Source organism: Mirounga angustirostris, unplaced genomic scaffold, assembly GCF_029215605.1.
Source record: "Mirounga angustirostris isolate CCGP_5_RB_7025 unplaced genomic scaffold, mMirAng1.0.hap1 SCAF_6, whole genome shotgun sequence".
Classification (NCBI taxonomy): Eukaryota; Metazoa; Chordata; class Mammalia; order Carnivora; family Phocidae; genus Mirounga; species Mirounga angustirostris.
In genome coordinates, this window is record NW_026991714.1 from 37491729 (window position 1) to 37519323 (window position 27595).

Consider the following 27595-nt stretch of genomic DNA (forward strand, 5'->3'; position numbering starts at 1 on the left):
GCAGATATTTTGGGGAGAGCCATGAACATATAGGTGGAAAGTTGAAGCTAAAGAAGTAGTAATGTTTCTCTGGGAGAGTAGGAATAGTGAGAAGAGATGAGGGCCAAGTCTAGAACAGGGTGAAGGTCCACATTTAAGAGGTAGATAAGGTAGTCTGTCCTCCAAGAAGGAGGTAAGGGATACAAAGATGAAGTAACAGGAATTACCATAAGGAAAACACTACTATCTTCAGGGAAAGACATAAGGCTGGGATAGGGAAAAGTCTAGATGAGAGAGTTGAGCAAAGTAACAAGGTTTTCTTATTTAGTCACTGATTCTCGGATGCTCTTAAAAGACTTTCAAGTTTGGGGCGCCTGGGTAGCTCAGTCAGTTAAGCATCCGACTCTTGATTTCGGCTCAGGTCATGACCTCAGGATCGTGAGATCGAGCCCTGCATGGGACTCCGTGCTCCGTGGGGAATCTGCTTGGGATTCTCTCTCTCCCTCTGCCTCTCTTACTCTCTCTTTAAAATAAATAAATCTTAAAAAAAAAAAAAGACTTTCAAGTTTTCTCATTTTCCCCACTCCTTCCAAAGGGTACCTTTCCATCCATATCTGGATGCAAAACTGGAACAAGAGCCCGAGCAAAACGTCTCAGCCACATCCAGCCTATGACAGTCCTATATCAGGGCTGCTATGAACCCCCACACAGGACAAAGTTGCATGCATACACCTTATATGCAGAGCCCCTGGCTTGAAGCTTTTAGGATCCAGGCCCCTGCTGCCTGCTCCTCTCAACCTTCCTGTGACTCACAGGACCTAGCTGACCCTCCCTCCGTGTGAGGAAGCCACTCCTCTATCCACAGGCCTGCTCCCTTACCTCACCCCTCTCCACCAGAAAACATGTCTTCAAAGTAGCTCCTCCACACTGAAAGGTTTAGACAACCCAGGTCACCCACCGAATCTCAGAAGTGGGCAGCCCTGGGAATCAAAACTGCATCATGGCCTGGGCCCCAGGGACTAGTAGAAGATTTTTCCGAAGCTCACATCTGATATTAGTGGTTCTCAAAGTTCCCTGGACCAGCAGCATCACCTGGTAGCCTGTTAGAAATGCAGATTCTCAGGGCCCATCCCAGACTTACTGAATCAGGAACTCTGGGGATGGAGCCCAGAAATCTAGGGTTTTGTTTTTTTTTTTAAGATTTTATTTATTTATTTTACACAGAGAGAGAGACAGCGAGAGAGGGAACACAAGCAGGGGGAGTGGGAGAGGGACAAGTGGGCTTCCCGCCGAGCAGGGAGCCTGATGTGGGGCTCGATCCCAGTATCCTGGGATCATGACATAAGCTGAAGGCAGACGCTTAATGACGGAGCCAACTAGGCGCCCCACAATTTAGGTTTTTAACAAGCCCTCCAGTTGATTCTGATGCGTGTTCAAGTTGGAGAACCACTGTCCTACATAATTAACAGCACTGGAAACACAAGGTTAGGACTGTGTCTCTTTCTATATGTCTCTCTCCAGTACACAATTCTACAGACAGTAGAGCTTAATAAAAGCTATTTAGCAAGTATTTATTGAGGATCTGGTATGTGAACTACTCTTCATAACACTGAAACCAAACGTACAGATACACACACACACACACACACACTTTTTCTTTGGGAGTTTGTACTAGAAGTAGCAATACATACTCACACAAAAGTTAGGTCAAAGACAGTGTAAGGCAATGTATAAGGGTTGAAATGAGTGGTCTGTAAATGATACCACAAGGAAGTAATCAGCCAAATCTAGAATGTTAGGCATTGTATAGGGCAGTGAACCTGGTCTGTTTATTTATTTAGTCAATGGCATGGAGGAAAAAGTTCAAAAGGTGTTGAAAGAGAACTCACAGACATAAGGCAATGCAGTGAGAAAGTATGATGTTATTTGAATCTTGATTAAAATACACTCAGCTCTAAAAATGATTTTTTTAGACAATCTGGGAAACTTGAATATGGACTGAGAGACAGATGATAGGAAAGAATTAGCAATTTTATTAGGTGGGAATGGCATTGTGGTTGTGTAAAAAAAAAAAGGTCCTTTTTTGAGGTTCATGCAGAGGTATTTGGGAATAAACTGACATAATGTCTGGAATTTACTTTAAAATGGTTCCCTCCCGTCCCCGCCCCCCCCAAATATGGAGTGAGGATAGATGAAATAAAATACGGCAAAACTTGATGGCTGTAGAAGCTGGCAAATGGGTTCATGAGGGTTTTTTATGTAAGTTTGGAAATTTCCATGATAAAAGCTTTTGGGTTTGCTTGTTTGTTTTTTAATGAGTGGTGCAGACACAGATGGAACAGTTCCCAGGAGGGTGCTCATGGTAAGGACTAGAATGGTGGGTTGAGGAGATAGAGCTGAGTACTTCCACTCTCTTTGCCTCCCTCCTTCTCTCCCTTCCCATGAGTTAGCATCTGCCCCCCACCAAGCAGAGTGCAGTATTTATAAGCAGCCTGGTGGGAGCAGTGGGTGTCTTTTGGGGAGTGGGGAGATGGCCTGGGGAAGTTGGCAGCCAGACTGCAGAGGAATGTGGGGAATGCCAGGCTGGGTGTCTGGCTGGACTTCGCACCATAGGCCGCGATGCAGCTTCCGTGCAGCAAAGAGAGTGATGAAATCTGTGCTCTGGGTGAATTAATTTTGACATACTGGGCAGCATGGAGTGAGTTGATAAGTCTGGTAGGGGGTTGTTATTGAGTCCAGGCATGAGGAAGTGATAAAGGCTGCGACTGCATGGGGGTGACTGTGATGAGGGGCCCGTAGGGTGACATTTCAGACAAACCAAGAATCAGCCGACTCTGTTGGTACCTATTTATGAAGCTGGCAGGTGTGAATCAAAGCTTAACTTGAACGGCTGGGTAGATGGTGGTACCATTTAAGAGAGATGAGGAAACCGGGCTGATTTTGAAGATGAAGATGAAGGGTTGCTTTTGAATGTACAAAGTCTGAGATGAGGACGGAACAGCTGAGCTCCGACATTTCAAAAAATAAACTGTTCCAAACAATAGGCCATGTCATGGGTCGGTGAGGAGACTGAGAGTCAAATACATTGCCTAGTGAAATCTTTCACTTCTGCCTCCCCTCCCCAAAATTAAGCCTGATTTAAGTTTAGAAACTGAAGTCCAAAAAAGATCTGGAACGGTGAGTGATTGAGCGGAGATAAGAGGTGAAACTGAGGGGAGGCTGGGCAGGCAAGTGGGTGTTTCCAAGGTGCTGAAGAAATCTTGCTTTTGAAATCCTGCTCTCCCGTGACTTTTGCTTCCTGTTGTGATAAGAGAACCTTCTTGGGTTCCATAGGGCACGGCTCCAGTGGGTCATTCAGTCTTCACTGAGCAGCAACTCGGTTGGATGACTGATGGCTGGGGAAGGACATTAGACCAGGCGCTCCCTAAAGGTGGGGACTAGCTCTATGACTCCTGCCCCAAGTGCCGGGACGCCAGACTTCTTTCTGGAAACACGTGGTAGCTGCTGATGACTGCCCAGGTCCGTGCCCCAGACTGTTCTGTCATGATTATTTAATCACTGAGCTAAAAAACAAGAAAAAAAAAAAAGTCACACAGGGCAGGATTTCAAGAGCAGAATTACTTCAGCTGCCTGTGGAAATAACGCTGGGTTGTGCAACCTGAGTTTTGGGGCTAAAAAGGCACATTAGATCTTGGTCTGAGAGTCTGACCACTTTTTAAAACACAGCCCATTTTTTCCTTGTTTGGAACTGCAGATAGGACCAGCAGTAAGACACCTCCTGCTATTTCGTGACATCCCAGAAGCCTTGTACTGGTTTCTTTCTGATTCTTCATTTTCAGAAAATGATAACAAGAAGCCAATAAGACCACAAGGTAGATTATTTTTTTTCTCAACTGCCTCCCTTCCTGCTGAAACTTCTCAAGCTCTGCCCCTCCCCTCTTCCTTACCCCGCCCTCACCCCACCACAAACCCACTTCCTCGCCACAGTGCTAGCCAGCCCACTGACACCCCATTTCTCCCCTGCCCCTTGAGCTCCTCCTCCCACAGCTGCAGCTCAGGGGTCATGCCCAGGCAGCCTGATCCTGGCCGAATTTCTGACCTCACTCAGCAGCCCTGCATAGAGCGAGCAGGGCCAAGCTGGGTCACCTTGCAAGAAGGCAGGCAGGAGCCACGGGGGCGGCAGTGTGTGTGGGGGGGTCACCTGATAGTACAGCTGACCTGGGCCCTGCCCTGCCTTCATCATTTTAAATATGGCTTCTTATCATTCCTGTTCTTAATATCACTAATGTAGGAAGAAGAGCTACCATTGAGTGAGTACCCAACTATATGCCAAGAGCAGTGCTCAGCACCCACAGTCCTTTTCTCATTTAATCCCAGGGCAAACACGTGAAGTAGGTGCTATCACTATCCCCTTTGTAAACATGAGGAAATAAGGTTTAGAGAGGCTAAGCCACCTGCCCAAGCCCAGATAGCAACCAGGTGGCTGTGCTGGGATGTAGGCTAGATATGCCTCAGTCTCAATCCCCTGCTCTTAACCATCATGACACACCACTTGAAAGGCATTTAGCTCAACTTATTCCCACCTGCTGAAGAGGGGAAGATCATTTCAAGCAGGAAACTATTTTGGGAAGGAAGCTGGTCACCAGGGACCTGGGGTCAGCCTGCCCCAGAAGCCATAGGGACTTGTAATTGGTCATTTGCAGGGTAGCCTGCTATTTCACAAATCTGTGGTCACGCAGCAACTGCAGAGGGCTTGGTGGAGAGCCATGGCCATCTGTCAAACTTTGACCTGAGTGGAGGAGAGAGGGAACACAGTCATGTAAGCAGAACTAGACTCAGAAATGTGCACCCAGAATACAGCACACATAACGATGAGGGGGGCAAAGAGATGAGGGGAAAGAATCAAGTGGGTTTAAGCAGGAAACAGATTTCCAAAAGAGGGAGAGCATGGCACTCAGAGTTGATTGGTCCAAGTCTACCTGGAGAGAATAGTGTGAGTCTGGACACAGGGCCCAGGTCAGAGAATTCCCAAGGAGCTTACGGTTGTGCCAAGGAGAGAACTAGAGACAAAGCCAACTGAATTCTATGGCACTGTGCCAATGCTAGTTGGTTGGGATGGTTCTATCCCCAGTCTATACCTACTCAACTAGTTGAACATCTAGTGATCTTCTATAAATGACTGGCATTGTGCAAGGCACCAGAAATACAGTGATGGTTAATACATAGTCTTCCATTCAAAGAGCTTATGGTCCAGTCTAGTCAGGGACACAGTAAAGCAAAGAGGTGATTGCAGGACCCTGTAATGAAGACCATGATGGAGATCTGCCTGGGTGCTCAGAGTTAACAGAGGAAGAAGACCAAGCTCAAGGGAGTATCGGGGATGGTGGCAACTGACTCCTCTTAACGAACAAGCAGAAGATGGAAGGCGAAGAAGGTGGGAAAGCATTCCGAGGGAGAGTTCAGCCTGGCAGAAGCATTGAAAGGAGAGAGCACACGAGGTGGGGCAGGGAGTGTTGAGAAATGAATCTAAAGACACAGGTAGGATGGAATTTGAATGGCAAATGAAGGATACAGTGGCAAACAACCTGGGGATGAAAGATTTTAAGTAGGGAAATAATAGCGTTAGAGTTTCAGCGGTCGGTAGTCATGGATCTAGGGTGAGAAGACAGAATAGTTTATGGAGAACAACTACAACACCCTCCCGAATGTCCACCATTTCTCCCAACACTCTCACTCTTACAACTCACAACTTCTCTCTCTCTTTTCCTCTTGTACTATTCAGTGTGCACACCGAGAAGATTGGGAAGGGCAGCCTGATTCTACTTTCATGAAGGAACATGAGCAGGCCTGGTGTAGAGCTTGAATTCATCCCAAGCAGCTCTCCAAAGTTACTCAGGAGACTGAGCAGTGATTTGCTAGGAAGGTGCCTTCAAAGGTCTTACAGATATCTCTTACGTGCCATTCCAAAATCCCATGAGAAAAGCAGGCTCTAGGAGTCACCATATTCATGATCTTTTTGATATTAACCCAGAACAATCTGAGAATAGGGAGGCTAGACTAGAGATCTAGACAGACAGACAGACTGGTACTAGTTTTTGTATCACAATCATATCCTGCTACCGGCGTTTCTCTTTTTAACAGCTACTGTCTCTTGTGAGAACTTTAACCTATTTACATATGATTATTCTTCCTCTAAACCAATGGTTAAAATGCCCATTTGGTTTCTAAGAAGCAGTGGGTATTGGGGGCACGGACTAGCTTTTTAAATGGGTTTGTGTCTTTCAAAACAGGAAGCAGTATTAGCCAACTTCATTAAAAATCAGCATTGGAGAACACTTACTGAGTGCTTAATTACATAATCAGATTTCAGCTTGGGGGCTGGGAATAAAGTTAGAAAGAAAGAGAAAAAGAGACTGGTTGTACCTGGGTGGATGGAGAGAGCATGAGCAAGTGATGAAGACAGCTCGGTGTCTCCCCCTGTGAGCTGGCCTCTGTTAGTCACAGGTCCCCGAGCCTGGTAGCCAGGATAACCAGAACTGAGATGTCCTACTTTCCCAAGTCCAGTGATTAGTGGCCCTTTTCCCCAGGAAAGGTCCATCCCCTTCCAGGTATGACTGTCATTAGTGCATCATACCTAATGACAACAGTATAACTTTAGAATAACAGAATTTTGACATGGGACAGCACCTCTGTATTTCGCAAACCCAAATGAGTTGGTGCCCCGACTCACACTGATGTTAGTGTTAAGGCCTGAATCATGCCTTTCCTGACTCCCACCATGCTGCTTCCCTTTCTCCTTGCCAGTTCACCCTCACCTTGGGGCAACAAAAGTGCAAAATAAACTTGAACCTTGTGTTGAGAGTTAAATCCATGAGTCATGGTTGAACAACAGCTTTTTTCTCTCCACATTAACTGTGTTTTTCCTCCACGGTGGCCCAAACAGGAATCAACCATGTGACATTAGTTCATCCAGTGGTTATGGGCTGCCTGTTATAGAACAGGCCCTGTGTTGCGATTCTACAACGACTGCAGGCAGTAAGGTGTCTTCTGATAGAGTGCCCTGGGGGATTTGTGAATGCAAACGATAGGGGAGGAGGACATGTGAACTCATTCACTTTCGGGTGGTTAGCAAAACTAAAGCAGAGGAAAGGATTTCCAAACATCTTAAATACCCTGGTGTGGTGAACACTCCCAGAGCAAGAGGAAGGAAGCTCTGGGAATAAACCATATGAGATGGGCAAGAGAACTGATTGGGATGCGACCTGGTGTCACTTCCTAAAATTGGATGTGATCAGAAATAGCTGTTGGAGGGACTGTGGGAAGAAGGAACTGTGTCCTGAGTTCTAGGACAGTCCTTCAGAGTGGGGTCCACTTTGCTCCCTGACCTTGGCTCTGTCCTACCCCCTCTACCCTTCTCACTTCCCATATCAGCTCTGTCTGGCCCTTTCATGCTTATCTCAAAGTTTCGCTTAAAACTTCCGTTCTTCAGTGTACTCTTTGTTCTCTGTAGAGGATACTTGGATATCCCCAGTCAGAACTCTTTATTCCCCCCTAATTTTTCCAGTAGTTCCCACTTATTGACCAAATATTTCTTGAAGAATTATCATGTGCTATTGGGGGAATTCACAAATTATAAAGCACTCACTCTAACCTGATCAGAGAGAGACATAACCATGATTACTTTAAACAACAATACAAGGTAGTATATGATTAAATGCCAAATGTACACAATGGGTGGAAAATATTTCAGGAATTTAGAGGAGAGAGGAATTTAGAGAGAGATCATAATGGGGCTGGAGTCCACACTGAGAGCCTCGCAGGGGAATGGGCCTTCAGTCTAGATGATAAAAGGGCAGAATTAGGGAGTCCCCAAGAAAGGCTAGTTTGGGGAACAAATACTCAAAGGAGGAGTTTCATGGTGGAGAATAATAAAAATAATGTTTTATTTTTTATTTTTTTAAAGATTTTATTTATTTGCGAGAGAGAGAGAGAGCACAATCAGGGGGAGTGGGAGAAGCAGGCTTCCTGCTGAGCAGGGTGCCCGATGCGGGGCTTGATTCCAGGACCCTGGGACCATGACCTGAGCTGAAGGCAACCACTTAACCAACTGAGCCACCCAGGCACCCCAATAAACATAATGTTTAAGAACTCAAGGGCACCTTATGGTTTGCGTCTGCTTTCATGCATACTGTTGAATTTAAGAATGGTGAGCTGAGCCAGACTACAGAGACTTCTGAATGCCAGCTAAGATCTGGAAGATTCAGCAAGCACTCGGTGGTCACCCAATTTTGCATATGTTATCTCATTAGCTCAGGAAGACATCTTGTGATGTAGCGCTGTTGTCACTATTTTAGGTATTAGTAAGTTGTGGCTAAGGAACTTTCAAGGTCACAGAGTTAATAGAGAATCGTAATAATTACAACAGCAACAGCTATTCCACATGAGCCAGACACAGTTTAAGTATTCTTATAACCACCCCATGAGGTAAGAACGATTATTATCCTCATTTTTTATAAGACTTTATTTATTTATTTGAGAGAGAGAGAGAGCACTCAAGCACATGAGTGGAGGGAGCAGCAGAGGGAGAGGGAGAAACAGGCTTCCCACTGAGCAGGGAGCCTGATGCAGGGCTCCATCCCAGGACCCAGAGACCATGACCTGAGCTGAAGACTGACACTTAAACACCCAGACGGCCCATTATCCCCATAGATGGGGAAAAAACTGTTGCTGTTAGACAACTTGCCCAAGGTACACAACTAAAAGTGTCTGCAACTAGACTTAAATTCAGGCTGTCTGGTTTCAGAGCCCAAGTTCTGAAGCCCCTACTCTACAGCAGAGATGCCCATAAAAATTTCATGATACAATGTTGTACATGAATTTTAGCTCAATAAAACTGGGAAGTAAAAAATATATACAACACACACCACAAATGTGAGCCACATGTGTAAGTTTAAATGTTCTGGTAGCCACATTAAAAGGTAAAAAGAACGAGGTAAGATTAATTTTAATAATACATATATTTAACAAAATACCTCTAAAACATTAACGTTTCAACAGTGTAATCAATAACAGTTAATTGTATGTTTCACATTTTTATGTGAAATCTCCTAAATCTAGCATGTATTTTTCAACTTAGAGCACATTTCAATTCAAATGCTAAATTGGCATCAGAAATATTTGATCTGTATTTCTATTTCACATAATTTATAGCTGAAAAAGTAGATTCACATCCCCAAGTTTCTCCAAAGTTAAAAGTTTTCCAATAACTGAGTCAATTTCCAAAAATCATTTTTTAATTTTGCATCCATATTGTCAAAACTGGTTCCTGTATTTTAGAAGAAATGATCTGACTTTGAAGCAAATCTGTTTCAAAATTGTCTGTTCAAGTTAAATAATTCCCTAACTCTTGTGTCAACTCAGTAGTATTAACACTGAAATCAAAGGAGTATTGCATAAATTAAGAGCAACTATAAATTCATCAATATTAGTGAAAGATTCATATATTTTTAGTTTTTACAACTAATTTACATAATCCTTTTGCTTACAGTGAAAACCCTCTGTATATTAATTCATATTAGAAAAATGGGTTAAGGGCATCTTGGTGGCTCAGAAGGTTAAGCGTCTGCCTTCGGCTCAGGTCATGATCCCAGGGTACTGGGATTGAGTCTCGCATTGGGCTCCCTGCTCAGTGGGGAGCCTGCTTCTCCCTCTCCCGCTCCCCTTGCTTGTGCTTTCTCTTTCTCTGTCAAATAAATAAATAAAATCTTAAAAAAAAAAAAAGAAAATGGGTTAAATTGTTGTTATTATTATGAAAAATTTCCATTTCATCATAAATTCTTGTACATTCTAGTAAATACATTTTTCCTTCCTCGGAACTTCAAATTTAGCTCATTCAAATGCAATGTGATATTCAGTAAGGAAATATAAATCACACTACTCTCTTTTTGTCTTTGACTATTGAATATTTGGCAGGTATTCCTTTCATTTCAAGAAAATCTTCAATTTGAGTTAACAGTATGATAAATCTTTGTAAAGGTCCTCCCCTACTCAACCAATGAGCTTTGGAAAAGAACAAGATCTTTACATTCATTTTCTATTTCTACAGTTCTACAAGCTGATAATTCATAGCATTTGTACATTCATAAGAACAATTTTAACTACTATATCCATGACACTGTCCAGAAAACTGAACACAAATGTCTCCAATGTGTTTCATATAAGAAGAATGAAGCAATAGAAGAAAGATCAGTTTCTTATTTTAACATTTCAATAAATCCAGACTTTTGACTTTACGTAGTTGGGGAACCCATTGCTGAGATAGAAAATATGTTTTCATATCTAGATGAAGTTTTTCTTTTTCTTTTCTTTTTTTTTTAAAGATTTTATTTATTTATTTGACAGAGAGAGAGAGACAGCGAGAGAGGGAACACAAGCAGGGGGAATGGGAGAGGGAGAAGCAGGCCTCCCGCGGAACAGGGAGCCCAATGTGGGGCTCGATCCCAGGACCCTGGGATCACGACCTGAGCCTAAGGCTGATGCTTAAGGACTGAGTCACTCAGGCGCCCCTAGGTGAAGTTTTTCTTTGACAGATATAAATAACTCACCACATCTCCACCAATGTGTTCAGTTTCTAAGCTGTGACATAAGATTTTTTTTTTCAAGTAAATTTGAAAGCCTTTTGAGACAAAACACATCCAAAGTATTAAGTGGACAGTATCTCTTATATTGCATGATTTCTCCAACACTGAAGAAAGCTCTTACCATGCTTCACACTTTGAACCAATAGAAGTTTGATATGGTTAGAAAGATTTTGTATCCAATGGGCAATTGTTTAGAGGCTTAATGGCAGAGGTTTTATTTTTTGTAAAATGTCCTTTTTAGCTTTTTTTCTCATACTTTTCCAACAAAATTTTCATAACTGAAATAATAATTTCTTTTATTATCTCTTCATGTAAAAAGGATTTTCGTTTGTGTGCAAGAATCTAAGTCATCCTATAGCTGCCAAAGTTAGAAGTTCAAATCCTGCAAAAAATTATTTTTAAAGTATTTTTTGGACATTGAATTCTAATTTCAGGCAACTAATATTGATTCTCTTTTGACTGTTGAGAGGAAACTTTTTAGTAAATTCTCTATGTGTTGGCTGAAACTATCTCCTAATATTGCCTATTTTATTATCTTTAAATTTTTTTTAAAGATTTTATTTATTTATCTGAGAGAGAGAATGGGAGAGAGAGAGAGCATGAGAGGGGGGAGGGTCAGAAGGAGAAGCAGACTCCCCGCTGAGCTGGGAGCCCAATGTGGGACTTGATCCCAGGACTCCAGAATCATGACCTGAGCCGAAGGCAGTTGCTTAACCAACTGAGCCACCCAGGCGCCCTTTAAAATTATTTTTTACAAACAGCTTTTTCATTTTGCTTTGCTGCAGCAAATCGCAATTGCCATTCATTCTGAAATTTGCGACATGCATTCTTCCAGTCTCTTTTGTCTTTATTGATTTAGAGTACATACTAGCTTCTGCGTCTTTATTCAATTCTGCATCAGTAGTAGGATGCCTGCGCTTTAAGTGTTAAAAATTTTCCATATTTACTTGTTTAAACTAGAAACACAATTTATTATATCATAATTAAAATTAAGTATTTCAATTTTATTACCAATTATTATTTACATAGGTATCACCGTAACTTGCATTGCCTGCATAAAATATTCAAAAAAACATAAAATTACACTGGTGTGTAAAAAAATTCATTCAACCATTCAATCCACTGATATCAGTTAGATCAGAGGTGTGTTTATATGTATGCATACACCTGACATATATACAACAATATAACAATATTTTCCACAATGTGTTTAATGGCAAAATGATTTGGAGTGTGTCAGGTTTTAAATTAAAATTAAATTTAATTAAAATTAAATAAAATTTTAAATTCTGTTCTTCAGTCACACTGAGTTCAATAGCCACATGTGGCTAGTGGCTACCATATTGGACAACACAGTTCTTGACTCTTAGCAGAATCGGAGCTATAATTCAAACCCTGATTCTAAGGCCAATATGCCTTTCTCAACCCCTCCTTGCCAGGAAATTTGGCTGCAAAGAGACATCCAGGTGGCTTCCCAGTTTCAAGTCCTATGAACTGGGGTTAAGAGTGCCAACATAGGTCTTCACCAACTCCAGGCATGGAAGAGGCTAAAAGGACAGGTGTGAGTCCACTTAGATGCAAGAGGGAAATGAAGCATAAAGCACTTCTAATAGTGATAGTCTACAAACTCATAGAGACTTGGGCTCAATAAAAGCAAGACAAAGTAGGGAATAACATGAAGCCCTAAATACAGGAAGTTTTCAGAAACTGAGGGCCAAATCATATCTGTTTAATTGCAGGGAGGCATGGTCCATCCCTGTGGTAGTCTTATACAAGAACTCCTGAGGCTACCACTTTCTCTAAAGATGTCTGGAAGAGGAATGATGTGATTCTTTAGGTTAAGAAGGCCACCCTGCAGTGAACTGCAGAATAGACTGGATAGGGAAAAGAATGGAGCTTCAAATCCAGTTCTAAGATGACTATTGTCCAGAAATAAAATAGAGTGACAGGAGAAGAAGAGAAAGAAAGAAAGAAAGAAAGAAAGAAAGAAAGAAAGAAAGAAAGAAAGAAAGAAAGAAAGAAAGAAAGAAAGAAAGAAAGAAAGGAAGGAAGGAAGGAAGGAAGAAAGAAAGAAGAAAGGAAGGAAGGAAGGAAGGAAGAAAGAAAGAAAGAAAGAAAGAAAGAAAGAAAGAAAGAAAGAAAGAAAGAGAAAGAGAAAAAAGAAAAAGGGAGGAAACCTAGAGATCCCACTCCATCCTCCTTTATTCTCATGAGTTTTTCTCCTTGCTCTGCAATATGTTGGCACCTCCCATATTTGGTTTCTCCAGACGGCCCACCTTTCTCCTTTATTATCTTTCTGTGTTTGTATCTTCTAGGCTGGTTTCTATTTTCCCACATTACATGTTGTACAGTTACCTCCAATTTACGCCTCCCTGGACCAGCACCTTTAAGTATTGGTCCATTCAGAAAATCACTCCATTGTTGAAAAAATTCAGAGTAAAATTTCTACCTAAATTGATTTTTATCCTAGTTGGGATTTGTTGGAGTTCTTAAATTGATGGGTTTATAGTTTTCACCAAATTTGGAAAATGTTCTGCTGTTATTTCTTCAAATATTACTTCTTGCTTTCCCCACCCTTCTTTGGGATTTCAATTACACTATTTCTGACCATTTTCTAATGTCTCATCAAGGGTCTATTCCTTTTTTTTTTTTTTCTGGCCCTCTTCTTTTCTGTAGTGTGAGTAGTTTCTGTTGCTATGTTTTCACGTCCACTAATATTTTCTTCTGCATGATTTAAGCTGCTGTTAAGCCCATTTATTGGATTTTTCATTTCAGATATTGTAATTTTCAACTCTAGCAGTTCCATTAGATTCCTTTTTATAGTTTCCATTTTGCTCCTCATTATTTTCATGTTTTTCTTTAAATTCCTGAACGTATTTATGATAATTCTTTTATAGTTCTTGCCACCTAATTGCATAATCTCTGTCATTTCTGGATCTGTTTCTATTGATTGTTTTTTTTTTCTTGTTTATGAACCACATTTCCTGCTTATTTGCATGTGTAGTAATTTTTTATTGGATGTTGAACATTGTGTTGCTACAAGGTTGAGTGTCTAGGCAGTTAAGTTACCTGCAGATAAGTTTGATCTTTTTGAGGCTTTTTTAAAGCATTGTTAGGGAAGGTCTACTTCCTTTCTCCCCAGGGATATAAAGAATTGCATTTCCTTTTCCTTTTCTTTTCTTTCCCTTTTTTTTTTTTTAAAGATTTTATTTATTTATTTGAGAGAGAGAGAATGAGAGAGAGCACATGAGAGGGGGGAGGGTCAGAGGGAGAAGCAGACTCCCCACTGAGCAGGGAGCCCGATGTGGGACTCGATCCAGGGACTCCAGGATCATGACCTGAGCCGAAGGCAGTCGCTCAACCAACTGAGCCACCCAGGCGCCCTCTTTCCCTTTTTCTTTCTTTTTTAAGGGTTGGCAGTCTCTCTGCTGGCTGGTTCAAATGCAAGTTGCAAAGGATTCCCTCCTTATCTAGGTTTCTCCTTTTGTAAGTGTCCATGTATCAGCTCAATCTCACCATTTCTAACATACAGAGACCACTTTCTTTACTACAAAATTTTAAAATACACATGCACATAAATATATTATTTTCTACACACAAACTCTGGAGAATAATATAATAAACACCCAATCCAACATCTAGTGTGTATATATGTATATTATATGTAATATGTATATTACACATATAGTTATTATATATAACTACATATATAGTTATTTTATATCTATATCTATATCTATATCTATATCTAGTATATATTACAGATATAGTTAAAGCCCTCAGTGTACCCCTCCTAATTGTATTCCCCTTCCTATCTTCCTTCTAGGAAGTAACAAGATCTCTGAATTTGGTGTTTTTAATTCATATGAATTTTTTTAAAAATAAAATGTTATTTATTGTTTAGGAATATATATATGTGTGTGTACATATATATATAAAGTTTTGTGTGCATGTGTGTGTACATATATAAATGTATATAAATATACTCTCTAGATATCCCTAAACAATAAACACTGTTTTACATGTTTTTAAGCTCCATTCATTCATTTATCCAGAACTATGGTTTTTTTCTGAGCTCTCTATCTGGATACAGAAGACAAAACAAAAGACACTCAATAAAACTCTATTTACCAGGGGCTGAGAGCTCTCCTAGAATTATCTTAAGGGACCAAGGAGCCAATACAACTGCTTGACCCAATATACAGCCTTGGTCATCTTGGGGAAGGAGCAATTCTGGCTGAACCAAAGGTTTGCTCTTCTATTTCCTGAACACAGGGCAGAATTTGGGGGAGAAAAGAAGGTTACAAGGAAGAACTAGCTGTACAACTACTACTGATGCTACCCCCACCACAACTGCCATCATCAGATCTGTCGCACGTGCCCATTACCAGCATTGTGGTGTTTTTCAGTGCATTCTTTCTCAAAGTAAACATACTTGTTCCTGTTTTTTAGATGAAGAAACAAAGACCTTAACCATGCCTTTCTCCTGAACACTGACCCTTATTCCAAGTGTTAATGAGCATCTTCACTTGGAGAGTCCACAGTCATGTTAAATCCAACAAGTCTGATATTTCTCTTTGCTTGCCGTCTCTCCTCCCTTCATTTCTCTGAGTTAACAACTGGGGGTTAAACATATTATAGCTAGGTCTGGTCAATCACTCCCCTACTCCAAAATCTTTCAACATCTTCTTGCTACCTAAAGAATTAAATACAAACTCCTTACCCTGGCATTCAAAGTCTCCTGTAATAGGTCCCCAGTTTGTGTTCCGCTTTATCTCCTATTACTTTGCTATACCTCAGCCAAATTAATCTACTTTCTGTTCTCCAAATAAGCCACACACATTCCCCTCTTAGCAACCTGGCTCATGCTGTTCCCCACTAGAATGTTCTCCACCTTTTCCTCTACATATCTACCCATTGAAATTCTATGCATTCTTCAAGGTTAATTTTAAATGGCCTGCTCCTCCTTCTTACCTGTTCTTCATTCCCTATCAGAATATTATCTTTCCTCCGTTAGTTCTTTTTTAAAAAAAAAAAGATTTATTTATTTATTTTAGAGAGAGAGAGAGAGTGCCAGTGGGGGGGGGGATGGGGCAGAGGGAAAGAATCTTCTTCAAGCAGACTCCCCACTGAATGTGGGGTCCTATGTGGGGCTCGGTGAGGCAAATTCAGTGTGAGGGAGTGAGTCTTAGCTACTGAGGGCAAGAAAAGGCCTTAGCCAGTCAAGAAGCTGGGAAAGGCAGAAATCTTACATAGGCCTTGTTTGAAACTGGGAGGAAATCCTCAGTGAGATCATGACTTCAGCCAAAACCAAGAGTTGGACACTTAACCGACTGTGCCACCCAGGATCCCTTCCCTCCTTTAGTTCTAATTGCATTTGTTGTACATTTCTTATCTTAACTTATACTGTGACTTTCTGTGTGTTTGACTTTTCTTCTTCCTGGAACTGTAAACTCCAAGAGAACAAAAGCTTTGCCCTCCTCACCTTTATCTTTTTAGCACATGGCATATACTTCTTAGCATCTAGAAGGAAACAGTACTATACATCATTGAATTGATTTAGTACTTTCTCTCTTTTGAAGACTAATACTCAAATAATTCATGTTGAAATATGGAGTTCAACATGGGCAAGGACTAGAATCGTATCTTACACAGGTTATGGTTTTTCTCCAGTCCTATCCCATATCCTGGATCCAAAGTAGGGAAATTCAATCAGTATAATTCAGTGTGAGGGAGTGAGTCTTAGCTACTGAGAGCAAGAAAAGGCCTTAGCCAGTCAAGAAGCTGGGAAAGCCAGAAATCTTACATAGGCCTTGTTTGAAACTGGGAGGAAATCCTCAGTCGGTAGATAGATTTTTGCTTCCTCTATAAAGGCATTTTGAAGAGATTATGTCACAGTTTTGTGTGAAAGATGGTTAGGATTAAGGACACAGGTGAGCAGGTGAGTGTGTGTGAGGGGGCATGTGTGTGCACATATGGTATGTTCAGAGGAGTCACTGAGCCCTATTTGCAAATAGTGAGGGATGCCTTGTTCCTGATCTTTGGCCCACTGTCACAGCAGATACAAGAGGTTGCACTGGGCCCTTGTCCTCTCCTGTGCAGTCCTACTGACCATTTGGCACTGGAATCTACTGAGACACTTGACAAGCTACATATCTTTTACCCTTTTGTTTCTGTCATTAAATTTTTTTTTCTTACAGAGGAAAAAGAAGCTCATGTTTGTGTAATTTCTTTCTTTGCTCTGGCCTACTCCAGGCTGTCAACCCAGGCTAATCTTCATCTTTCCCTAAATTAATATACAACATGTCATCACCTCTTTTTAAAAATAAAGATCCAGCTCTCTAGCCCCAATGACCTTTAAAAACTCTGTTAATTCAACATATGTAGCCTCAGATTCATCTTTGCTTCCCCTTTCCTGCCTTCCTCTGACACTCTTTTCTTCCCCCTCCCACAAAAGAAAACTGGCTCAGCCCTTGGACTTTTTGTTTAAGGCCCCCAGTTCATTGGGCCCCCAATTCAAAACTTTGCCATCATTCATAATTCTTCCCTTTGACTTGCCAACTCCTTTTAATCAACTCTTTCTAGTGTTTCTTTTGTAATGTCTCTCATATCTATTCCCAAGGCCATTTTTAGTTTAAGCCAGTGATCATCAGGGAATAGAGGATATGGTATGAACTGGGTTGGGGGGGTTGCATTGTCACTTGGGAATTTTTTCAAAATTCAGTATAGTTTGAGTGATTTTCACAGGTGATGTTGACAGACTGCTTACTACCAACCAGGCAAGCCTTTATCACCTGGACACCTGTTCTCACCTCCAACCAATCTCTTTGGCTTCCACTTCCCCTACCCAGTGTTCTGGGTGAAAACACTACTTTCAACATCATATCTATTCTTTAAACATTCTTCATTTTCCCCATTGACCTCGGGACAAAGTCCAAACTTGTTAACATGCCATCATCAGATGCCACCTTCTTTCTCTGCAGCTTTCTCCAATATTGGCACCCTGGGTTTTTTTTTTTTTTTTTTTTACCTTCTTTCCTTCTCATTCTACACTCTGCCCAGAACAACAAGGGTATTCTTAGAGCTCATCTATTTTCTGTTTACTGATGACTCTCAGATCTCTCTGTTCAGCGAGATCTCTTTCCTTCCAGATGGCACTATCCAACTGCTCACTACATGTCTCTCAAAATCAATGTCCAACTTATTATGTCCGTTATATTCCTCCCCTCTTTGTCTCACTAAATGGCATTGCTGTCCACCAGTCACTCAATCCAGATACCCTTGAGGCATTCTTTTCTCCCCTCTGTCCCTTACCTCCCCACACTCCCCCCCAATAGATCCCCATGTCCTTTATTTATGATATCTCCTGAGTCTGAACTTTTCATTCTACCTCAGAAGCCTTCTTCAGGTTCTCATTATTCCTCTTCTGGCCCACTGGTCTACCTATCTCTGGCCTTGCCTTCTATAATCAGTTCATCCTCTACACTGCCAACAATGCAATTTTCCTAGAATGCAAATGTGATCATGCCACTCACCTTTTAAAAGCCCTTCAGTGTATCCCTACTGACTTGAGAACACAGCCCAATAACTGCACACAAAGCCCTTCATGACCTGCCTTGCCCTCATCTTCTGCCCACTGTAGAAAACTCATACCAAATTCCCTTCACGTTCTGGATGTATCTCCTTCTCTCAGGGCTCTGCACCTTACATATTCTATTCCCACTTCTTGTAATGGGTTCCCCTTTGTTTCTTTTCCTAGCTAACTCCTTATAGGTCTTCAGTTCTCAAATCTAGAACCTCGTACTCAAGAAAGCTTTTCTTGATCCCAACCCCATAGATTCTGCACTTCTTCTCTGTGCTTATGTCCGTCACAGTATTTATTATATTATCTATGCTGATTTGTGGGATTTTTGGTTTTTGGTTTTGTTTCCCTTTCCAGAATCTCTGAGGAAAAAAACCCATGTTTTTTTCCTTTCTATTACCATAACCTAGACCAGAAAATAGCCAAAAATAAGTGCTGAATATTTGTCAAGTGAGTGAATCAATATAGCTTTTCCAGCTTTCTCTCCCACCACTCCTCCAGAAATCACCTTCTCTAGCCAACACATCTAACCTCCCCTGAACCTGCCTGCACTTCCCCCTGCATGCCTTCATACCATTCCTCCCTTGACTGACTGGTGGATGGTGATACCAAGTAGTGACAGAGAGGGGAGACGGAGATGGGAGTAATCCGTCAGACATTTTGAGTTGAGAGACACCCAGTAAGCAGTTGAATAGTGCCCCACCTTACCACTTCCTGGTTCTTTCTTTCTTTCTTTCTTCCTTTCTTTCTTTCTTTCTTTCTTTTCTTTCTTTCTTTCTTTCTTTCTTTCTTTTTTTTTAAGATTTTTAGAAATCAAAATATTTATTCACATAATTTTAAACTAAAGTCAAAGGTAATAAATCTTCTGTGGTGATGATTTAAGTGCAAGTGATGCTGGCTTTCTTTCACATTCGTGTCCTTCATCAGTTGTTCTTGAACGAGTCAATGCAGCTCTGCAGGAGGGAGACATTGTCCCTGGCATGCTTTATTTCCAGTTCAGACATTTCAATTAGATTCTTTCTAAATGCTGCCACTCTCTTTCGTTTATTTATGTAATCATGCCCAATCTTCCAGCTTAAACCCCATCTCCTCCACCTCAACACAAATACCACCTGTGAGCTCCTCAAGAGTTTATTGTCTCAGCTCTCATCAAATATTGTCCTCAATGAGAAGTCATCTTTTCCTGGACACATGCCTCATCTCTTCCCCCAAGAGCTCATGCTCCCTTAGGGTTGAGACCACAATATTTAGCCATGGGCCTTGCTCATAATAGGCCTAATAAATAGATATCATTGCTTGTTTGGTTTATAGGGTGACCAACTGTCCTGGTTTACCCAGGACTTAGGGGGCTCCTAGGACAAAGGACTTTCAGTGCTAGAACTTGGAAAGTCCCTAGTAAACCAGGACCAGTTGGTCATGCTGTTGGTTAGCTAAACAGCTGTATGCATCTGTGTGTGCAATTACATGGTGTTTCTTCTGGTGCCTATTCCCTGCTTTGTTTTCATAGGTGAACATCAATTAATATGAGCTTTCCCCACTGACAGTGAGCTCCATGCAGGCAGACTTTGTCTCATTCTCTAACCACCTGGAACAGACAGACACATTATAGGAAGTTAATGGATATTGTTTGAATGAATGAATAGGAAATACTGAGCACCATTATATCTCTTAATAATCCCGTTTTCTTTCTTGGTAATGGGACTTCATAGTTCCACATATACTAAATTGTTACAGTGCTAGGCAATCTTACCGTAGTGATAGACCAATCCATTTGGTATAATTTTGTGTGTGTGTGAGAATGCCTTTGTATAGAGTGAATAAAAAGAGCTTGAATTTTCAGTGATTTTTACAAAAGAAGAATAGGGACCCCCAGAGATGGAAGAATATAAAAAGTTGCTCCTGAACATGACAAGAGTCACTGGGACCAAATTATCAGGGTATCAGAGAGGAGTGTCATACAGATAAGAGAGACTTTCAGAGAGGATCTTGTTTGATCTCTTTCTGCTGGATTCTTCAAATGAATGGTGCCTACTATGTAGTAGGTGTTAAATTTATGGTGGTGACTCCATTTATACACAGCCACAGACAGGCATTTTTTTTTTTTTAAAGCTATATCCTTTGGTATAGAAGTCAAAACTTAGGATCTGAAAACATTGGAGCATTTCTAGTTCAATAATAACTGAAAATCCCATACTACTAATACTGCTTCTTCGAACCATAGACACAACCTGATATTGAAGAAATAAGATCAATTTACTGGATTTTCCAAATTGGTTGTTTTTGCAAGTGGGAGCCCAAACAGCAAGCCAATAAGAGAAAACACATTGTTGACATGTAGGAGCTAGATATTTTAAGATAGGAACTGCCTCAAAACCTAGATGCTCCTCTTAGGTGGATAGAAAGGGAAGACCACTTATAGATTTATATAAAATCCACACATGTGTGGAATATTAAGAAACCATATAGTATTTTTATAATCACTGCTTTGCAAAATATATCCAGAGGAAAGTCATATGTTGAATTCAATCTCTGCTTTTTCTTTATCCACCTCCAGGTCAAATTCTGACACAAGGTGTGGTATAGTTGATTCTGTTGCAATGGAATGTTTTCTTGGTAACATACTGTGTGAAATAAGTAAATTCGTTGACTGAGATATGAAAACCTTCTTAGTGAAAAAGAAATGCGGGGAAGCTAATTTCTTGAATAGTAGGTATTCTTTTTTTTTTTTTTTTTTTTTGGTCTTATCCATATGAAAACTATTTTGTTTCAAGACTCACTTCAAGCATTACTTTTTCTCTTAAATTTTCTCTGGTTCCCCCCTCCTAAACCAAACTCTGATCTTCTTTCCACTGTTTTCACACAACGCCATAAGGAACACTTACAATGTAGTCTTTGATTACTTATTTATGTTGCCCCTCCTCACTAAATTGTAAGGCCCATGCTTTATTTATCTTTCCATTCCTACTGTCTGGCATATTGCCTGGCACCTAGCAGGCACTTGAAAAATGCTTTCAGGGTTGAATTAAAGTGTGGAGAGTCTGCCAACGTCAGGCTTTTTAGTCCCACTCTGCAAGGACAAGAGGATATGGCATGAGCTGAGCCCCTTCAAATTATATCCTGGTTACTTATATAGGTAAAGGATTGGGTACACCAGAAGTTTTCAGACATTTATGATTATAGCCTGCTTCAATGGAGCAAAAGACCTCACAGCTATGGAAGAGAGATTCCATGGTAATCATAACATGTAAGGATACCACCATGTTTGGGGGGATTAATAATACCTTCTGCAAGTCCTATATACTCCATAAGATAAATCTCCAATCTAACCCATCTCTACTGCCACTGACCTTGTCTAAGCTCCTGGTTGACCAACACAATAGCCTGTACAATAGACTAGAGTGAACTGATTTAAAAATGATAAGCTTGACTAGAAACAATTTATAATTAAAAGGCAAAAGTGGTGGCAATTGAAAACCACTACAACTGATCTTGCCCTGTTAATGAAGGACACTTCCTGAAAATTGCAGGAATTCCAATCATCTCAATGAGCACATGGGCCTGCACAAGGGCCAGAAAGACAACACAGAATTATTAGAGTCCTTGAAAAAATCTAGGAAAGTGCTGAGTTTAGTTTACAAAAACCAAATTTTAATAAGCTTTGACAACTTGCATAGTAAGTTAGTAGTCAGAAGATATCATTGTACATAGAAACAGAAGTCTCCCATAAGATATATTTTAAAAGAGGACTTTCCAATTTGAACCAGTTTGAGGCACATAAGAAGGACCTTCTTGGTCTACCTAGAGTCAGGTACCAACTTCACCAAACCTGTACTGATCAGCTGTTGAGATTCCTTCAACTTTCTAATTCTGTTGATGCAGAGCATGCAAATATAAATATCTGTTACGTGAGTGAATTAATGAATAAAATAATGAATGAATGAATGGATATGCATAAAACTGTAAGAATTCTAGAAGGTTCACTGAAGTCTGGAGCAGTGTGAAATACCTACAAATCATGAGTGTCTGGTAGAGCTTCTTAAAATGTGAATTTATGAAATCTTAAGGAAGTAAACATATTACATATCTGGAAGAAGCACATGTAAGAATCTGATAGCATTGGTTGCCTCTGAGGAGGGGAACTGGATGTTGGGAGACAGGGATGGGAGTGAGACTTTTTCTGACCCTTTTACTCCTTTTAAATTTTAAATAATGAGTGTATTTACATAAAAAGTGAAGTATTAAAAATCAACATTTTATGACAAATCAGATACTATCTTGATTTAGGTTCTAATAAAGTGGTAGTGAGAATCAAATTTTTAAGAAAAATATATAGGACAAACTTTACTTTTGTAAATTTGGAAAATCCCTCCACTATTTGATTCTGCAGATAAAGCACATTTGTCTGGTGTTCTGTTAGAGCATGGTTTAGGAATCATGGCTCTTAAAGAAAGAGAATGTTGATAGCTAAAACCTCACTTGGATATGTTTTAGTGAATTTCACAGTGATTTGGAAAGAACACTGTCTTTGATGCACTCTTTAAAACTATTAAAAGACCATGATTTTGCTTTTGTGGATGTTGTTGTTTCATGAATTACTCATTTTCCTCAGCGAGCTAGGCATTATGAATAAAAGAATGAGATCAGTAAGTGTACTTATGTTTATGGACTGAGGAAATCACGTCATGTGAGGACAAACCAATCCAAAGAATTTGCCAGTGATGAAGCCTTGGCCTCTGAATCACTGTTTAGCAAGGGTCTTCAGAGATGGGAAGAGGTAAGAGATCTATGGCATGGAATCATTGTCAACAGTCTTCCTGCATCAAAGGCACCTATAGATTAGTACTGCAATTGCAGTTTCCTGATAGATGATTCTTAGTGACCAAATCTCTGTTTAGGTCCCAGATACCTTATTTACTTATGACAGTGCATGAAAAATCTTATGTGTATAAAATTATCATGTGTATAGCTTCCGCTTTCCCCAGTATTTTCTTTCATGTGTCACATTTAAAACTCATGCCAACCCCGTAAGGAAGGCTGTTCACTTAACTTTTTTCCTTATGTACACATGTGGAAACCAAGGCTCTTGAGAGAGTGAGTGACTTGGCAGGATCATACTACTGGTAAGTAAGAAAGTCAGGCCTTTTGATTCTTGGGCTATTGTTCTTCCCACCTCCCCCAAGATGTTTGGTGACTTGAATCTGGAATGACATCCTTTTCTCTTTTCAGGTTTTGACTCACTCTTTAAAATTGTGCTCAAAATTCTTCCCCAAGGGGCCATTTCAGAAAGCCTAGATAGCTTTGCTGGTTCCACGTCTCTCAACAACTTGTTTCTGTTATCTATTTTCCAGTATCCATTATCATATTCCTGTATGAATTTTAGCTTTACTCCACTGGTTTGTTTTCTGCTATTTATTCTACCTTCTTAGCCTATTAAATTCTCTTTGTTATTAATTGTACTACCTCTGACTTCTAGTCATTTACAATCTTTTAAAGTAATATCCAGAGAATAGTAGTTTCAAACATTTGTGTGCATAAGAATGATCTAGGGAGCTTATTAAAGATGCATTTCTCAGGGCTTTTCCCATAGGTTCTTGTTCTGTATGTCTGGGATCAGGTCCACGAATCTACATTTTATTTTATCTTATTTTTTAAGATTTTATATATATATATGAGAGAGAGAGAGCACGCATGCGTGGGGGGAGGGACAGAGATAGATCATAGAAAGGGACAAGGGAGAAGAAGAGAAGCTGACTCCCTGCTGAGTGAGGAGCCCAACACAGGAGCGTGAGATCATGACCTGAGCCAAAATCAAGAGTTGGAGGAACACTTAACCAACTGAGCCACCCAGGCACCCCGGAATCTGCATTTTAAATAAGCACCTCAGAGAATTCTGATGCAGGTGATCAAATGACCACACTTTCAGAAACCCTGCTCTTGAGAACTAAAAACTAGGTTATGTACTGTAGGTCTATCTTGTGCTTGGTAGGGGATACGAAGGTATAGAAAGACTAAGTTCTTGATCTCTTGGTGTTTATAAACCTTCAGGGGAGGAAGAGCATAGTGCCATCTCCAATGGTGTGTGATGACAGGCCATGTTGGTGATGTAGACAATAAATGCTTTGGCAATGTAAAGAAGGGAGACATCACTTCTGGCCAGATTATCATAAATGGCTTCATAAAAGATAGGGATCGAGTTGGGGTTTGAAGAAAAGATAGGTTTCAACCAGATAGAGAAAAAGGATTATTTCAAGATGTTGGAAGAGTAAAGACAGAGGGTTAAGGGAGTACAACTACTTTTAGGTGATCAGTATGTGGAATGATGTGTCTGACCTGAAAGTTTGTGTAGGGACATGGTGTGGTTTATGCCTTGAAAACAGGTAGGAGTTAGCTTGAGGACAGCCTTGAATTTGGACTCTATTCTGTAGGTACTGGGTAGTTCTTCAAACGTGAATAAGGTACAAATGGAGTTTTAAAAGACTGATCTGGCAGTGAAGTTCAAAGCCCTGAAGTATATTTGGGGGTTGACTGCAACAAATGGAGTTTTAAAAGACTGATCTGGCAGTGAAGTTCAAAGCCCTGAAGTATATTTGGGGGTTGACTGCAAATTGTGAGAGGGCCTGGACTGAACGTTTTCGAAGGTAGATTCAATATGGTCTGGAGCTTGACTGGATTGTCAAAGCTGCTGCTGAGGTTTGAACCTCCTTGACTGGGAGAATTGTATACAGTTTCACCACTCTTGAATTTGAGGAAGATGTTTTGAGGTAATTGGTTTGGTCCTGGATCTAGAATCCAACTTTCTCCCAAAGTTGAAATCTTCTGTACATATGCACAGGTACTTTTGCTTAAACATATGGCACCTATTTTTATCAAGTGGAAAGGAAAATGTCTGGAGCTCCTGGGAAAAGGAATGGTTTGGGCCCACCAGCGCAAAACCACTAAGCCAAAGGCAGACACTGTTGTGCTTACTTATTTAATTTTTAAATTTTTCTAGGCTTAATTTTTTTTAAAACTTCTTCCACTCTGCAAAGGTTTATCAATTTTTACGTAAATGACAAATCAATTTATGAATTTCGCTTAGTACTAATTGGGTAGTGAGAGTCTTGTAATAGTCTTATAATAGAGAGAGAACATTTGGTTCCCTTTTGCTTATTTCTCATACAAATCAACTCACTTATTTTTATTAAACATGATACGCAAAGCCCCGCCCCACCCCGCGGCACGTGCGCGCGCGCGCGCGCGCACACACACACACACACACACACAAAGATAACGAGTCCCTGTCCTTAAGAAGTTTGTGATCTCCAAGGAAGAGATCACAGTGAGAGTAAATGGCAAGCCCCCGAATCCACAAGCCACTGATCATCGAGTCTGTACTCGTTCTGTTGGAGAAGCCGAAGGCCTCTGGCTGAAGAAGGGGTGAAAATTAGTGGGATACTAACTTGGGCACGAGAAACCTCTTCTAGGATGGTGTGGATACGGAGAACTCTTTGAAGCAATAGATGCTAGACTGCCCACACTAGGCGCGAAAACAGTTGTCGGAACCACGGTGCCTGAACCACTCAAGAGCTACCAATTTATTCCGCAACTACTAATTACGCGGTTTAGGACCAGTGGAGGTTCCAAGGCCCGCCCAGGAACCCAGTGCCCAACTCCAAATGGGCGGACTTACTTTCTCGCCTTCCCCAGGGCCCCTTCGCCCGTCAATCCAACCGCTCTTTTCCCAAACCAGACTTCTGCTCCACCCATTTTAGTGATGTAACACCTGGCGCTCTTTCCCGTCCCAGACCTCAAGCCCCATCAGTCGCTTCAGTTCCTCATTGGCCAACTGAGGGGACAGGGACGGGAAAGGGCCTTCATTTTGCTCTCCAAACTACCACTCTAGTCTTCTGGTCTTCTCATAGGCTGTCAGAAGAGCAATTAGAGCCTGGAGCTGTTGCGCAGGCGTGCAAATCCGCTTGCCGGTGGCGGGGCACTTCCCCTCTCTACCAGAAGAATTCATCGCGCTGTTGTGACGTAGCGGCGCACCGCTTGCCGTCCTCACTTACGATTGGCTGTGGCAGAAGTCGGTCACACAACCTCGCCCCATTTCTCAGCCTAACCTCTCAGCTTAATAGACCGTGTAGGAGGCCACGCCTCACCCCGTTCCTGCCGCTTAGCCCTGCGATTGGCTGAGAGAACTGGCATGTTTTCCCACCTCCTACTCTCTCCCGAACGTCGGAGAGGCTGGCGGGACCCTGCGGAAGTTGTCAGTCAATCTCCTCCTTCCCCACCCCTCGCGCGGCCCCTCCCCCGGGCCGCGCGCCCTAGCGCGCGCGCACACGCACACACACTACCCACCCCCCCGCGTGCACCCTCCACCTTCTCAAGTTGTAGCGGTCGCTCGCTGGGGGTTCTCCGGGGGCGGCGGAAGGGCGCGTGGGGGAGGGGGCTCGGACCGCTAGACGCTGTGAGGAGCGAGTGTGTGCGCGCCCAGAGCCGGGGCGGCGGGTAACCGCCCCGGGAGATGAGGGTCCGGCGCTGACAGGGAAGAGCGGGCACCGCGGCGGCGACTCGGAGGGGACCCGCGATGGCAGCGCCTCGGGAGGAGGCTCCTAGCAGGGCGGGCTGTGCTGGCAGCGGACACTGAGGGGCCGGCCGGCCGGCCAGCGAACTGGGCTGAAGAGAAGAGAGGCGCACTTGGCGTCCGCACCCCCGCGCCCTCGCCTCAGTTGTCCAAACTTCAGGCTCTTTTCCACCCGCCCTCCGCGCCCGAAGTCAACAACTTCTTCACCCCCCTTCGCCCCCGCCCTTGCCTCCGTCAGCCCCGGGAGGTGGCCGCGCGGCGGGGACCCGGAATCCCCGGCACTGAGATGTGGCCGTGAGGCGGCGGCGGGCAGCGAGGAGAAGCTCGGCGGCGCCCGGGAGCGGGAGGGCGGCGCGGCCGGGGGGACGAGGCGGAGGGGCGCGAGCTGTCGGCGCCTCTCCCCCGCCTCCTCCTCCTGCCGCTGCCCGTTCCGTGCACGCAGCAGCCGGAGCTGCCAAGCGCCAGGGCCGCGGCGATGTCGTCGTCGTCGCCGCCGGTGGGGGCTGCCAGCGCCGCCATCTCGGCCTCGGAGAAAGTGGACGGCTTCACCCGGAAATCGGTGCGCAAGGCGCAGAGGCAGAAGCGCTCCCAGGGCTCGTCGCAGTTCCGCAGCCAGGGCAGCCAGGCGGAGCTGCACCCCTTGCCCCAGCTGAAAGGTAACCTCCGAGGGTGCGGCCCCGGGGGAGAGCGCAGGGGCTCGCCCCCGCGCCTCCAGAGCCATTTCCTCCCGGGCTTTCCTTCTGCCGCGCTGGGGCTTGTAGTTGGGTCGTGTTTCCCACGTTGCCTCCCCCCGCCCCCGCCCGAATCAAACAGGTCTGCTCTTCAGAGTTT

At 42.4% G+C, this 27595-nt stretch overlaps 1 protein-coding gene and 1 long non-coding RNA gene across 3 annotated transcripts in view; one reads left to right on the forward strand and one right to left on the reverse strand.

The window, feature by feature from the left end:
- Positions 1 to 2305: 2305 nt before the first annotated feature.
- Positions 2306 to 26693, reverse strand: LOC135364715 (uncharacterized). Of its 2 annotated transcripts, none has more exons than XR_010412279.1 (3): positions 26560 to 26693; positions 4563 to 4768; positions 2306 to 3542 (listed from the first exon to the last, which is right to left on the reverse strand). It is a non-coding gene; the product is annotated as an uncharacterized LOC135364715 (long non-coding RNA). The 2 variants fall into 2 exon arrangements; XR_010412278.1 differs by lacking the exon at positions 26560 to 26693 and adding an exon at positions 25871 to 26268.
- Positions 26648 to 27595, forward strand: part of PPP2R5A (protein phosphatase 2 regulatory subunit B'alpha) — a 72983-nt gene continuing 72035 nt past the window's right edge. Inside the window, exon 1 of the mRNA XM_045877178.3 lies at positions 26648 to 27420. Within this exon, the coding sequence (XP_045733134.1) occupies positions 27240 to 27420 (181 nt within the window). The 5' untranslated portion in view covers positions 26648 to 27239. The remainder of the gene's footprint in view (positions 27421 to 27595) is intronic.